At 36.7% G+C, this 17,045-nt stretch overlaps 1 protein-coding gene across 2 annotated transcripts in view; it reads left to right on the top strand.

Annotated features, from left to right (window-relative positions):
• Positions 1 to 11,662, top strand: part of ankrd10a (ankyrin repeat domain 10a) — a 30,750-nt gene extending 19,088 nt beyond the window's left edge. Inside the window, exons 4-7 of one of the 2 annotated variants that reach the window (XR_012391505.1) lie at positions 5,194 to 5,306; positions 9,766 to 10,001; positions 10,080 to 10,166; positions 10,772 to 11,662. Coding sequence is in view for 1 of the 2 variants with exons in the window: in NM_200980.1 (NP_957274.1) it covers positions 9,766 to 10,001; positions 10,080 to 10,166; positions 10,772 to 11,154 (706 nt within the window). In the remaining variant the exon portion in view is untranslated. 2 annotated transcript variants of the gene reach the window in all.
• The last annotated feature ends 5,383 nt before the right edge of the window (positions 11,663 to 17,045 follow it).

Consider the following 17,045-nt stretch of genomic DNA (forward strand, 5'->3'; position numbering starts at 1 on the left):
GTTTTGTCAAATCATGCTTGCTGTGTATTTTATAGTTCTCTGGAACATAATTAATATTGAACTGTAAGCACTTCTGTGTTTGGGTCGTGTCATTTGGAAGCCCAACAACAGAAACAGAACAGCTCTGTGGAAACAGCAGGATGGCATTTCTCTCTCTGCAGTAACGTTACAGCGCCTATGGCCACGGCCTTTACCTGCGCAGTGTGGGATGCGCAATAACGAACTTTTGTGATCTCACAGGGGGCGGAAGTATTTTTTGTAGTCCCCAAAATTCGTTAATTGTAGGCGTTGCTAAGCTAACTCTGTACAAATCAAGGTCTCCCTTTGCATTAAACTTTGAATATTTTACATTCAGAGATGCTGTTTATGTTCACACAGCTACATTACACATCAACTGAAGTTTAAAATATAATATCGTAGTGGACCACCCCTTTAAAACTATTATGTTCAGAAATCTTCTTTCCAGTAAACAGAAATTGGGGAAAAAGGGTTGCTAATATTCAGGATGGCTAATAATTCTGACGTCAACTGTACATATACAGTTATTTTCCACCCTGCAAAGGAAAGAGAAGTAAATACAATAGAATAAAAATATAAAACAAAATGTGCTTTAAACATATTCACTGTAAGAAAAACATTTTAGCTACAAAAGTCCTTCAGTCAAGAGCAGAGATGCATGTTCTCCATTTGCTGTTTGATTAATAATCATAAAAACAGGCGGCAGCAGGATTATCGCCCGCTGTCTCTTTAATGGTTTCCCTTTCGCGTGTCTTTTAATTCTCAACTCGTTTGTTTATTACACAAATGAGGGTTAACATGAATAATCACTAAACACTGCGTTTTGACACCTATTTGACCATTAAAGCGCTCAAGTTAAGATGACTTAAGATGTGTGCGCACTCCTTGTCTCAGTGTGAGAGTGAGACCGAATGCTGACTGCATGCTTCTGTTCTGTGTGTGCGCGGCACACAGAATCATGCGGTCTTTCGCGCTTTTAAGAGCAACATGTGTATAACTGGAAAGAAGGCGGTAAATTATGCAATAATTGTTTATTTCGATTAATGGTTTTTCATAATTATTAGAAGCCGAAATCGAAATCGGATTTTCAAATAAATTGCACAGCCCTAATTCATATTTAAGCTTAATTTACCCAAGAAGTTCAAACATCAAATTAATAGGTATATAAAATTAAGTTATTTTTTTATATTGTCATTGTGTCCATCCATTGGAAGTTTTTTGTAACCAACAATTGGATGCATACAGGTACAAAATTTAAATGTTGTTTTATTAGATGCAGCTACAGTCAACCACAAACAGAGCTCTTTTAATGGAAGTTTTTTTTTTTTCACTGTAATGAGTGTCTAAACCTGACTATAAATATTTAGTTGTTTTGTTATGTTTTTTTGTTTAGTGAGTCCATTTTATTAAGATTAAATAAACACAAAACAATTTCACATAATTTTTTTTCCTGCAAGTAAAAATATTTAAAAATGTGGTCATCGTTTAGATTCATCTGTTGAAAAGTTTTACACAACCAAAATCTGGATACAAAGAGTACATTCTATGTTGATTTAGAGTGAAATTCACTCAAAACAAAAGGTTTATTTGTTTTTATTTTTATTTCTTATTTTTTTTCCAAAACAATGATAAAGAAATCTAAGTTTTAAAATGTTAAAGACATATCTTGCCATACTTCAAGCTAACATTTCATTTTGATTTATATTGAATATAACGTTAAGTTTGTAATTAATTTCTTTCTGTACTTGTAAATTTTAAATAGACCAGTTTTTGAGGACTTGATAGGCTTTGGTCAAAACTAGTATATTATAGCAGGGCTCGAAATTGCGACCATTTTGGCTTCGGATGACAGAGAGAGCTACTACCGCGAAAAATTGTAAAGCGCTGAAGATGAAAATGAGATAACACTTGACAGATTTAGTTTTAGAAACCCTCTACTTACAAATAATGACACATCTTACTAGTGATCATGTGCTGAATGTTAATCCACCACCTACACTTTTCCAAGAGTAGAAGACTTCCATTGGCTTCAATCCGCTATGAAAAGTCTGTGAGATGGAGTTTTCAGGTAACTGTTTGCCACATCTAGCACAGGAGCTTCTGTTTAATCATTCATATAATCGCCAGATGCTGTCCGCCGTGCAAGGGGCAGCTATATGTCAAATGTAACACCACGTACATCGTCGCAAACAGGCTTACACTGAGCGAACTAACATCGCTACTCATAAAAAGACCGGTGTTGCTTTTAACATGACGTATGCATATAATAAGGTACAGTATGTGTCAAAAGCATCAGTGCAATATCAGACAGCACTTGTGAGAACAGCAGAGTTTTACCGTTAACAGATTCATTCAAGCAGTGCGTGCAGGGCCGGTGAGCGCTCCGTGTATGCTTTGGTCACTCAGTTCTGTTATAAAAATGTATTTTCTTGTGATAACGGAATTTCGTTGAGACATTTTCCTCATGCTTGCATATATGCATATATTTTAAATGTAGTATAAGCATAAGTATATATATATTTAAACACATTTTTAAACTTGATTTTTCATAGATAGCCAGTCATGACTTCGAACAGTCTTTACTGGCAAAATGTGCATGAAAATCCCTTTTGATTGTTCACCACCCTACTAAAAAGCATTCAGTTGATATGGCATGAATAACTACCTTTTTTAGCTTGTATGTTTTTTTTTAGTAGTTGAAGTAGTCTAAATATTTTATAATAGATATAATATAATATTTAAATGTTTCTTTTTTTTTTTCTTTTCTTTTTTTTTTTTTTACCACAACAAACGAACACAAACTCAGCTGGGTTATTTGGCAATTCTGTATAGAGTTTGCATGTTCTCTCCATGTTCACGTGGGTTTCCACCAGGTCCAAAAACATGTGGTATAGGTGAATTGGATAAGCAATATTGTCCGTAGTGTATATGTGTGTTTCCGAGTGATGGGTTGTGACTGGAGGAGCATCCGCTGTGTAAAACATATGCTGGATAAGTTGGCAGTTCATTCCGCTGTGGCAACCCCAGATTAATAAAGGGTCTAAGCTGAAATAAAATGGATGAATGAATAAACTAACAAAAAAGTAAATTAGTAAACCAAGTTATTAAACAAGTTTATTAGTAAACTGCAAGAGTTTATTTTTTATTGCAGGGTTCAACGCTAAAGATTTTTTCTACTGGCCTGATCGGTTCAGATTTTTACTTGCCCTGCCAAAGTTTTCACTGGCCCCACTAAAAAAATAAGTTAATAGCTATTACTTAGCCACATATTTTTTTTGTGTCAAAAGCCAAAAATAACTATACATACACTTTTTATTCAGCATATTTTTTCTTTAAATACAACTAGGAATTTAAAGAAATTACAGTTGTGATGTAACAAAATTGAAAAAAAAAAAAAAAAAAAGATACATATATACATACATGCATACATACAGGGCTGAAAATTAACATTTTTACTTGGCAGCACCAGTGCTACTAACTTCAAAAGTTAGGTGCACCCAAAAAACTATAAGTACCGCTACTACAAGTTTTATATTGACAGATTTAACAGAAACTAACAAACAAAAGTCTTCATGTGCTCACCGGCCCTGCACGCACTGCTTGACATGAATGAGATGAACTGAGTTAACGATAATAATTGTGCTGTTCTCACAGGTGGTGTCTGATATTGCACAGATTATATTGACATTTAACTTATTATTTGCGTATGTCATCTTAATTGAAATACGGTCTTTTCATGAGCTGTAATATTATTTTAAACTTTGTGATGGTGTATGTGCTGCCAGTTGCATGACTGACAGTATCGTAACAATTAAATGATAGATTAAATAACGTCTCGTGCTTAAAATGTGTAGATGTGGTCAACGTTGTTACCTGAAAACACGCCCACTGGCTTTACGGTGATTGGCTTTAGTCATTTTCATAGTGGACTTTAACCCACTGGAAGTCTTTTATCTACTTTTCAAAAAGTGTATATGGTGGATTAACATTAACCATATGATCACTGATCAGATGCCATATTTTGTAACTTTAGGTGGTTTCTAAAACAAAATCTGTCAATGTTGTTTTCATTCTCTCATATCCAGACCTACATTTTTTGCAGCTGTAGCTCTCTGTCTTCTGAACTGAGTAATTGACTGATATTAACAAATCCATTCGCATTCTGTTCTAGAGCTGTTGGCCAATAAGAAGAGCTTGAAGGTGGGGTGGAAATTGTGAGATCTATGTTAACTACAGCAAGTTGACATGTTCCTAAACATTTTTTGTTGCAAAGATGTATTCTGCGTGAATGTCTCAAATCCGCGCATACGGTGAACGTTTTGCAGTAAAAACTGATCTCACGGCAACAATTTCATGCAGCGCCGGTTTGCGTAACCTGACAGAAATTCAATAGGCTGTTTACCATTCTAAATGGTAAGCATTTAGAATGCATGGCACTGTTCAAATTTCTGCTGCGCCACAGAGCACCATCTGATATCTGGTGTGTGACCCCCTTTTTTGCCTTGCATGCAATTGATAAGCAGTCGCAGCCAAATTAAACATAAGTGACAAGGCAGTACTGGCCCGGTCAGACCAGTAACCATCTTGTCTACTGTCACGGGCGTCTCTCACACTGGCCCCTAGCCAACGGGCAGTCCTAATTGTCGAGCCCTGCTATTGGTAAATTGGTAAATAAATGTTGGTAAATCTAAGCTTGCAAGAAAAGTAGTGTTGTTTTTTTGTTGTTTTATTTGTATTTGTGCAAGTGCAGAGGCTATACAGGAAAAGCTGAATGCTATCAAATTGAGAAAAACATTCATTTTAATGTTACATTTTTAAAAAATCTTCTTAATCTTTGACAGCCTTAGTTATATCATATGTGACTGTAATATAAAAGCCATGATGTTCTAGATATTTGGAAAAATCTGTCGCTAAGAAATATTGTTTTAAGGAAAACTTAATGTAGGGCAGGACAAGCAAAGATGTCTCTACACTGAATGCCTGCTTGTTTTTATGCATCATAGATCATCACCTTCATTTTTTTTAATAATCTGTGAGCTTTCAGATGAAAGCAGCATGTTTAGAAAAACTTAATGAAGATCCATTGTGAACTGTTACAGAGAAGGAAAATCCCTACATATCTCAATGTTTTGCAGCGGTTGAATTTGAACATCACTTGATTTTTCTCATGTAAAGCCCAGAAAAGGGAGGGAAGCATTCCAAAAACAGCAACCTTCAACGAAACACCCTTACAATGAGCGTTCACACTATCGCTTCCTTCAGTATCTACGCACTGGCAATCTGTCGAGGTATTTCATGTGGTGATTGGTTTTGATTGTAGCAGAACGGTCATGATAGCATTTAGACCTGCATGCTTTGTCTAGACAGCAATGTTTTGATACGTATTCTGCAGTTAATTTCTCAACTAACAAGAATAAGGGGGGAGGCTCATAAACAAATGGTTATTAAGCAGTAATGAGTTTGAAAATAAAGGGATATTCACCCAGACATTACGTTTCTTACCATTTATTCGCATTTAGTGGTTCTTAACTCTTGTTAATGCATTTGTTATCTGTTGAACATGCAACAAAATATTCTGAAGAATGTTGGAAAAGTCATGTCAATGGCAGTTTTTTCCACATCATTCTTTTGTATATCTTCCTTCCGTTCAACAGATGAAAGAATCTCAAAAAGATTTGAAACAACTAGAGGATGAGTAAAGGCTGACTGAATTTTAATTTTGGGTGATCTATCTCTTTAAGCTTTAAAAAAATAAGGTATTTTGAATATAACAATACAAAGAATGTATTAAAACCTGCTTCTATATATTCAAATATCTCTTTCAATGCCAAATGATATTAAATGGTGTTCACCCCAAAATGAAAGCTGTCATATAATTTAAACTTGAAACACACCTTTGTAAGAATAGATAATTAAAAGTCACATAATGATATTGTAACAAAAACCGGACAATTTTAGATTTTTTTATTTTAACAACAAAAAAAAAATGTAATTATTTTCAACTAGCCAAGGTGGCAAGTGTGAGCAGCTGTCTAACCCACCCACCCACAGCTCAAATCTACCCGCATTTGGTGGGCGTTAATGTCAAGTCCTGTGTACAACCATAAGTCGGCACTCACAACCTCTTTGCTTTGGCAGTACATGTGCATATCCTCACACTTTAACTTTTGGTACATATTTTGCTATTCATGGGGACCAAATTGCTCGCTGCCATATTTATGTCTGATACGGTAACTCTCACAACCACAGCGCATTTAAATGAGACAAAATGAAATTGATATTTTGCTAAAGAACAAACAAATACTGGTTATGATGCTTCTGATGATACCTCAGACTTTTTCCACCTTCTTTCAAATCTGTGATTTGTCTGTCTCAGTTTTCTTCTCTGTACATTTATTCACGGCATCCCCACTGTGTGCCGTGGCCAGAAACTTTAGGACATACAGCCTACATCAGGATCAGAAAACTTACCCGAAAACAGTATTTGAAGAAAATACATTCTGGTGATCTGCTGAACCATAGAGTCTAGTAATAACCTCCAACACTGGTAAAATGTATATCTTATTTGTTCACAATGCACTCCAAACAGCAGCGAAGCTCATAGAGCGTTTACAGTAAAGACTATAGTACACAGAGACCATTGAAAATGTATTGGATGAAGTGTATTTTATCACAGAAAGTGATATAGATCTCAGGAATTAACATGACATCCATGACATTTATTTGTGTCATCAACACGGCAGATCGCAAATGGTGCTCGCGTGTTTCTGACACAGACCCAAATGAGGGAGAGCATGCTCTTTAAGAGCAACACAAGTATGTCAACAAGTACAGATAACAGATCAGTGTTTGGGTGTGCAAATTGAGAGATTCGTTAAGTTTCAACCTATGATGTGAGAGTACCAATGTGGAGTACATTCATGTGTGTCTTTTCAGTACTTTAACGTTCCACAAAAACGAATTAGGTTTATTCTTGTCAAGCTGGTATTGTTGAGCTTTATACACATAATATAATTCATAAGTATATCCAAGTTATGAATATATATGCTTAAGAGAATTCTTTCAGATTTTATTCAAATCTTCACTTTTTGTCAAAGTCTTTAGAATTTTGTTAATGACATGTGGTTGAGTGAATGATGACAGAATCTTTACTTTGGGGTGAACTGACATTTCAACTAATACACCCTCTATTGACATTTTTCGGGTTTATGCATTGGGTTTAGCATATCCCTGTCATTATGTACGGTTAATCAAATACATGTAGTTGATTTTATTTGTAATGCATTTTAATAATATAGTTTGGCAAAATTTGAAATGTATTTGCTTTTAATGTAAATGTTATGATCAGTGTTAAATATTATTGATTTAAGAGTTGAAAACTATTAATTAAATCATACAATCCCTCACTGAATAAGTGAGATGTAAGCTAACAATTAGAAACAAATAATGTGATCATAGTTATTTAATGTTTCTAACCTACATGAAACTTCACAATTCCTAATTACTATTTTAGTGACTCATTGGAGACTAAGTGCTATTGAACATTCCTAAATGTTTTTTTACAATTTAATTAATGCATTAAAAATACCATGTAGCATTTGATTATTGTTTATTATATATATTAAACCATGCTTTTAATTAAACTGTAAGTAATGTTTAAAATTGGACATGAAAGCTTATCAGAGAGAACCTGCATAAATATGTGAACATGCATTTAAATGAGCTCTTCTCTCAAATTGTTACTGAGTTAAGGTGGTACTACCACAAAAAAAAGTTACTGTTTTTGCTTTGATACTGAAGTAACTTATACTTCTATATATCATTATTCTTAAATCCAGTATAATGGAATCATATGCTACTAGCTGTAGGAATTGTCTGGCATTGACTGACATATTGTTTAAATCTTTACACAATAGTTAAAGGTGCTGTGTGTAAGTTTTTGACTCTTCTAAAGCATAATAATACCATATTATGTTTTTAGATATTTAAGAAACATGCCAAGTGAACATACATGTTTATCGGAAAAACAATGCTGAATTCAGATATTCTGCTTTGAAAATGTGTTTTCTGTACCGGAAAGCTGTCTTTGTTTCGTTAACTTTAACCTGCCCAGTGCCAGTTCAGCCAATTATCTTTCAGCACCCTGGGCTGCCTTGCTGGAAAATTCCGTATTTCATTCATTCATTCTTAAAGCATACGTACGTGACCGAAATGTGACCTCCAGTGCACAGTAGCAGACTCTGAAATGAGAAGCAGATTCAGTTCCACATGAGGTTATTAATTAGCAAATTATATAAATATTAGAAACGTAAACCTTAGGTGATCAGGTTACATTCTAACTGCGTGTCCTAACAACACACTTTGTGATAAGATACGCAGTGATAAGCAAGTTGGCTGTTTCCACCAGATGAAACACGACAGAAATTAAATTAAAATACAGCCATTAAGAAGCACAGAATATGCACTCACTTACAAAATGTTAAGTTTTATAATGCATTTGTTACACAACCCTTTTTAAGCGTGTAAGCGTGTATTAATTGTACACGCTGAATCACTCATCTGTGTCTAAAGTTCATTTCATAAATTTCAAATGGTTTATTTTATTTACATAATCTGAGGTGAACTGTCTGCTGTTGCTTTCAGCATTTAGCAATACATGCCATGCCAGTTTTCTGTTGTTCGCCTGTTAGAAATAAAAGTCGTTTCTAATATATTAATTCGAGGTATTGGTTAGGACACAAACTTTTTTAATATGGAAAATATTCCTATCAGGCGCCGTTGCTTTTATTTAGAACACTGTTTAAATCACTCGCTCCGGTCCTCAATCTGGCAACCTGCGCTTGCATGTGTTTTGATCCAGGAGTGCAATATCTAGTTCAACCACTGGATGTCAAACTTACATACTGCATCTTTTAGAGGTTTAGTCTGACATACTTGGAAGCATTTAATACATTCTTAGAACAAAAAGTGCATTTCACAAAATGAATAATTAAAATGTAAGCACATAATACTTAAGGCCTCCTATTACAAAGTGGGACTCAAAACAGTCTTCACTAGTTGCCAGATTATATTGTTTTGTTGTTGTTGTTGAACTTTTCTCAACATGAAAACCTTCAAGGAAGTCACAGAACATTTGTGTGCAACCAAATTGCTAAAAGATTATCAGACATTAGATTTCTTTAGTTTAAACGTTTAGCATATATTTTTTATCTGTTTAATAATACTAATTTTAACATTTTAAATAATAATCCCTACAGTTTATATTGTGTTTTTCTAAAATCTCCTCATCCACCACCAGAGTGCAGCATCATCCTAGATAACGCGATGGCAGCCAAATTGTGCCAGACTGCACATCAGCTGATTGGTGGAGGGGGAGACTGAAGAGTGATGAAGTTAATTATTATATGGGGATGGTTAGAAAGCCATAATGGACAGAGGCCAGTGGGCAAATTTGGCCAGGATGCCAGGGTTAAATCCCTACTATTTACAAAACATTTCAACTTGTATTAGCAAAAATTGGCAAGAATTTTATTTATTTATTGTTCCCCCCCAAGAATAGTATTTTTTACTTATGCAGAAATTGAATATCTGTCTGGGCCTTTCCTAAAACTAGCTTCTAGAACAAAATGGGAAAACTTTTCAGTCTTTTAAATGCTATCCAAAAGTGTTAAAACAGTGCTGATTAGATGATTCCAGGACCAACTAATTTTCGTTTTGTCTTCTTTCTTTTTTTTACTCACTGTGCAGCTTGAAGAATGCAAATGGTTTAGTTGCAGCTGACTTGGCTCATGCTCAAGGCTTCCATGATTGTGCTCAGCTCCTCTGTAATGCTCACAACCATATAAATCAGCTAAATGGGTTCGGACATAATGGGACTGACCACGTACACATTCAGGGTCGCAGTCTTTTGAATGGGACAGCTAATAGGAAAAGATTTTTTGACGGCACAGAGCCAAACAATGTTAAAAAAGCAAGAACTGATAGTAAGTATGCTTTGAAGTTTTTTTTTTAAATATATATATTTATATCTAGGCTATAATTATTTAAATTTTTCATTTCAGGAATGAATTCCTCAGTGAAGACAAACAGTGCAATTGGAGAAGAGTTTGAGAGTATGAATGTGGAATCCACTGCTGAAATACAATCAGGTGGGACTGGACCTTCTCCACCAATGTCTATTGACCTTGAACATCGTGAAGACAGTGTTTCATTGAGGATCCCCTCTCCCAACCCAAAAATGTTGGACCCCACAGCCATGACTTCTGTTCCTGGCCCCTGGCTATGGACAAACTCTTATGCTTATTTATGATGGCCAAGTTTCTTGAGGGAAATCTGCAGTCTGTCAATGCGAACAACTTTGCTAGTGTATTCCTATGTTTTGAGGCTCTGAAATATCTATTTATCTGAATTAGAAAGACTGTTTGCCAATTATGCACAATTATGCATTTTGGGTTATTTAATGGCAGTTTGTAGTTCATTTGAGTTAAAGAATTACATTTGCACTTAGGTGTTTTAGGGCATTAAAATAAGAAAAAAGCTTGTGACTATTTGGCAGAGTAGGCAGTAGGCATAATTTCTTGAATCTTGTATAAAATGAAATGTCGTGTGAGCAAAAATACACACAATGAAAATGAAAAGAAAACGAATGTGTTCTGGTACAATTTTAGTTTCTCTGGTCTGGTCCAAGTTGATGTGTGATCAAGACATTTGTTCATCATTCTGTTTCTGACACGTATCTTGTTTTGAATGACAGATGAAGCCATAGCCACAGGTTTGAGGAATGGTCATGGGCATCACAACAGTTTCACTGTCAACAACTTCAGCACAAACGGGCAATGCTATGAATCTTTTTTTAATGGGGTTGAGACCATTCCAGCTGAACCAAGAATCGACATGTGTGGCTCTCTGCACCTCAGCGGCAGCCCAAGCAGCTGTGTGTCTCACCGACCGGCATGGGATGCATTTTCTCCAGATTCCAGTGAACATCTACATTATGGACACTACCATGGATTTGGGGATACGGCAGAGGATCTGGAAGATGCTAGCATCTGTCATGAACACAGTACAACTGTGAAAGTAGAGCGGCTCTATGACCAAGAAGTTCTCAGTGCCGTACAGCTGTTCCATGGATGTTAAAATCCATGGAATTTGATCGAAAATGGTCATATTGATGGCATTACAATCAGCCTTAAACTGAATGGTTGTCTTGCACCTTAATGCAGGCAGTAATAAGAGTTTTTGTTTGTTATAAATGGGGAAAATCTTTCTACCAAAGGGAAGCAAATGTATTGCATTTTTGTACCTGACCTGACATAATGACTTTATTTTATTATATGTATGTGTTTGAACTCAGCTTAGCCTAATGGGTGCATTTCATTTTCCCCTATAATAAAATGTTAGAATGTTCAGATGTACAAGGAGTTGATTTTGTGTGTATGGATTTATAGTTAATTGGTAGTTTTGTGAAAGTGAATACAAGCTTTTTGAAAAGGAGAATTTTGTACGATTTGTTGTATTACTTTTTTTACTTTTTCCTAAGAAGCAAAGCTTACATGCTTACTGTAAAACTGTTTATTGAAAGATGTATGACATTCCTTCATCTTTGTACCTTATGTTTTGATTAAAAACCATGTGTACATTAAAAGAAGCCTCTTTGCTACACAAACACAATTCTTATATATTAAAGTGCACATATATTAATTTTCTTTTCAGCTTAGTCTTTATTAATCCAGGGTTGGCACAGCAGAATGAACTGCCAACTAATCCAGCACATATTTTACACAGCGGATGCCCTTCCAGTTGCAACCCATCTCTGGGGAACATCCATACACACTCATGCACACTCATACAGTATGAACAATTTAGCCTACCCAATTCTCCTGTACCACATGTGTTTAAGCTGCGGGAAACCAGAGCACCCAGAGGAAACCCACGCGAACGCATGGAGAACATGCAAACTCCGCACAGAAATGCCAACTGATCCAGCTGAGGCTTGAACCAGCGATCTTCTTGCAGTGAGGTGACAGCACTACCTACTGCATCGCCAGTGCACACATATTTTCATAATTTTTATGTAAAAACATTAAATCTGTTTATTTAAAAGCTAAACTATGACTTTGTTTATATTTATTTAAGTGCATTGTTTAACCCTCATTTAATCTCTGATGTGTATTTTCCATGTGGCACTCAGAAAAGCAATGGAAAAATAGCTCTTTACATCATATCTGAGATTGTTGATGCTGCATAAGTTTTTTGTTTGTTTTTCGTTTTTTTTTTTACTTGACGAGTCTGAAATAAGGACAGGTCGTGGTGCAAAACAAAAGAAGAAATTTGATTTGCAAAATTTTCCTATGGGAAACACATACACACCAGTTTTCTGCTTCAAGTGTAGGACCATTGGACACACGGGTGTCACCTGTCGTCTGTGCTGACCTTATATACTAGGTGCGCTCAACTTCATGCAGCACTGCGCAGATCGATCGAAATCTGTCTTAAAGCGGTGCATGCTGGTTAGAAATCTTGTCCGGATTGATGCTGCATCAAAGTACCGCGACAGCGCTCCGAGATCAGACGGCAACCTCAAGCCGCCTTTCCACTGCACACGACATTTGAACACGACTGTCGGAATACGCTCCCCTTGTGGCAGCCGCACAGTATTTTCAGCTTTAGTGCACCGTGGGGGAGAAACTGATTGACACGTGTCCGAAATAAAGGAGTGCAAAAGCAAGATCCTTTATTCTCTGCGTTTACATGGTTTAATGAATGAAAGAATACTAGAAACTCATAGACCGCTAAAATATTGGAGGGAATGTGGAGACAACATTAAAATATATTTTTTATTACTTTCTTACTTACATTTATGAACAGAAAAGTTTTTTTTAATATAGACTTTTTAGATTCTGCTTTTTAGACCGATCTGCTTGGACAAAACTGCAATACATCATATGCGGTCGGCAGGTCGCATACAATCTAGTAGCAGGAGTTCAAATATTTCAACGGATCCGCAGCTCAATTCGGATCCGAATTTTCCGCATACGGAGATGATCGGAACTCCACGCAGCTCCTGGACTGCTCTCCATTGGAGATGAATGACTTCCGGTCTGTCGTTTGTCGTGTGCAGTGAAAAGGCGGCTTCAGACAGTGCAGCATCTGAAGAGCGGCTGCAGGAGCTCTGATGACGACACCGATATTACACGATTGGCCGAGTTCACCACATGACAATAAACACGTGTGTTTCGGGTTTATTATTGGACAACTTTCGATTCAAAAGTTTCAAAACAAACAATTTACTTTTCATCCCCACTCTATCTTGTACACATTTTGCTTATTAAAAGACTATCAATATTTTACTGCAGTAATCATCTTTTGTTAAATAATCTGGTTATAAAGGCAGGCTTGTTTCCACAGGTTTATTTACAACTTTTTTATACAGACTATTTACTGCACCCAACTCCACAAACGATTTAAATGATCTATTTTAGTGAATAACATAAATATGAACTCAAATAAACAGACTTAAAATAAAAATAATCATCTTTATATATCCTGCCCTAAAGCTTTCTTAACAAATTAAGTTAAAGAACTATTTTATTAAATAATAATAAAATGATTTTATTATTTTAATATAAATATATATTTTATTTCCTGTCTAGCCGTTTATACCTGGTCTTATACCTGGAAACATCTGCTTAAAATGTAGCTTACCTTTTGTTCAATATTTTTGGATTAAAGTTCTTTTTTGAAAATTCTTTGAAATTCTTTCATTATCTAAAATAATCTTTTTTATCAAGACTTAATCAAAACACCTGTTTTGCGTTTTACATTGAAACGTTTTTCTCTCTTGCTTTTGTTTTATATTCATTCATTCATTTTCTTGTCGGCTTAGTCCCTTTATTAATCTGGGGTCGCCACAGCGGAAGGAACCGCCAACTTATTCAGCAAGTTTTCACGCAGCGGATGCCCTTCCAACCGCAACCCATCTCTGGGAAACATTCACACACACACACTCATAAACTACGGACAATTTAGCCCACCCAATTCACCTGTACCGCATGTCTTTGGACTGTAGGGGAAACCGGAGCACCCGGAGGAAACCCACGCGAAGGCAGGGAGAACATGCAAACTCTACACAGAAACGCCAGCTGAGCCGAGGTTCGAACCGGCGACCCAGCGACCTTCTTGCTGTGAGGCGACAACACTACCTACTGCCCCACTGCCTCGCCCTATATACTTGTACATATACAGCACTATTCTATGCCATTTTTTAGTATAAATAGTATAAGTAGTGCATTTACAGTACTTACTCAATGTTTGCTTATTCTAAAAACAATAAGAGCACTTTAAATACCTTTAACTATTAAAGAGAAAATATTATGCATTAAAAATCGTTAACGACAACAGGCTAATCTGCATGCAAGGTCAAAAAACACTTTCATTGTCTTATATTATGCATTTATTTTTATCTAATTATCCCAACGACTCCCATATGATTCGTTCAACGATTCATTTGTTCCCAAACCCCTCCTTTGTGCGAGGCTAATCTGCACTGATTGGTCAGATGACCCAGTCTGTTGTGATTGGTCAACTGGGTTCAGCTCGAAACAGAGAGAAACGCCCAGCACGGTTAAAGCCTCATTCACAGTAGGTGTGACTCGCAGTGGCAAAGCGACATGCATTCGATTATTTCAACGAAGAGTGAGCAACTTCCTCGATCTCAGGGTGCTTTCACACCTGTGAATCAGTTAATTTGTTCCGTAACAGGGATTAAAATTGTTATATTGTTGCTCTTTGTTCTTGGTGCGGTTCGCTTTCACATGGCAAAGTTCGGTCAATTTTCCTAACAGATAAACAGGTCTTGTTAATAGTTCAGCATGCTTTCACTTTCGTATTTTACATGAAACACACAATTACCAGTAGAAATGACATCCCGCCCTACACATAATTCTCTCTTCATATAGCCGTATATATGCCTATATATTATTATATATTCACATATGCCAAATGAACCACGCCAACTGGGCAAACAAGACAGGTTCCGAAACAAAAGTCTAGGTGTGAAAGCACCCTCAATCTACACGAGTGACAGCAACTGGGTGACTGGGTGGGTGTGTCAAGTGACGCAATAAAGAATCCTTCAACTTTATACAAATAAAAAGCATCTTTCTTGAGCGTCAGCCAATAGAAGCACCAACAGAGCTCATGTGATCCTCTCTCAGCTCGCTCAGAGGCCGGTTGTAGAGGGTATATGCCGAGCTAGTGTTTTTTCCATACTGATAAACCCCCGGTGACCTGTTATTATGAACTTTTTTCCATTTTATACGGTTCCTTTTACAGCATTCAGTTAAATAAACTTTGGCATTCATTTAGTTGCTCAAGCGTAAAACAAAACAAAAGCCATTTACTCGCACGCACCAGTCAGAATTGGCAGGCTATCGCAGAAGCTATACTGGGGTTAAATAAATGCTCATAATACAAAGACATGGTGGGGGAAAATGTAATTTAATGCAGTGCTTCTTTTACAATCTGAGACCTACTTTATATCGGATATCACTCAGCTAGTGGAGATTAATTAATTGATTGATTTTTAAAGAAAACAGACCCTTAAACGCGCCGGTTTTTGCATTGGTATACAGTTCGCCGAAAGCACTCAACTCTGGTTACTGGCAAATTAAAAGTCCCATTAGCATGCTTCGGCATATACCCTATTCTCTGTGCTGTAGACCTACACAGACCTGCGTTTGCAGCAGGTCGCCACCCAGAGCGAAAGGCAGCTACAAAGTCGCTGCTAGTGTGAATGAGGCATTCGAAGTTGTCAGAGCGCTGAGTAAATATACAAATGATAACAACAACACGCACTCATTATTAATCCACACAATTGACCCTTCGCTAAGCCACACCCAAACACCGCTACACACCAATCGTGGCTTAGCAACGGTAGCTACGCGCATGAGGTTTGTCAAGCTTTCGAGAGAGGGAAACAAGCCAAAGCGTTGTGCATATGGATTGTGCAAATTTTACCCGGTATCCTAAAAGTTTGGATGGGGTGGTGGATTTTTTTCTCTTTTAAAAACCTACAACCCAAAAAGAGAAATGCCAGCGTGGATCAAGCTCTGTGAGGGGTGCTAAGGGAGCGGAGTTAAGTTGGTTTTGTTTTGATATTCCTGACACATTTAGTGATAGACCGACGGCAATAACTCACACACCTCTTAGTCTAAACAGATCTAAACTGTGTGTCCTACAAAAATACAAAGCAGGTTATGTTTCACAGTTGTCTTTTTCTTTTTTTCGCTCAATATTATGAGCACTGCTCCGTTTAAGCCTTCGCCATATAGTCATACTAATAGCAATCATATGTCCATCTCGTTCTAGCAACAAATATTACATATCAACAGATCAAAACCGAGATGTGATCACAAACTGGGCACTTGCAATCAGTATACTTCACCCCTGCTGTTTTTCAGTCATTTATAACCCTCATGTGCATGTCAGAGCTACAATTCACCAATGTTTTCGTCTGTCTTTTGAATGTTTAGTCATTCATTGGTGACGATGTTATAGCTGGTAGGAAAACCACCATAAAGGTTGTCTGAGAACTAATTTTTCTTGTTTCAGTTATAATCATTTTTCATGTCTGGCTACTAATACAGTTGACCAAAAACTAATGAAGTATTAAAGCCTGACAAAAGTTATAACAAATTAAAGAGCATAGCAAAGTCAGTTTGTCAAATATTTCACCTTTTACTTACTCTAACATAATCCTGGACTAGGCCATATCTTGAGCTGATGCTGCGGCGGTCATGGAGGAGCAGAGAGCATGAGCCTGATTCCTGAAAAACCCCAGTGACAGATGAGTCACATTGATCCCGTGGGCCAGCCTGATCACCTGCCGGTAACCTACTCACACCTGCAGTTCTCCAAGATGGATGTCCTGTGTTTCCCAGCCTCCGGCGCCTACTGAACTGAACTAAATTGAATTTAAACTCTAAAGACTAGACTGACACAGTTTCAATTTACTAGAACTTCTATGT

The sequence above is a fragment of the Danio rerio genome, chromosome 1 (assembly GCF_049306965.1).
Source record: "Danio rerio strain Tuebingen ecotype United States chromosome 1, GRCz12tu, whole genome shotgun sequence".
NCBI lineage: Eukaryota > Metazoa > Chordata > Actinopteri > Cypriniformes > Danionidae > Danio > Danio rerio.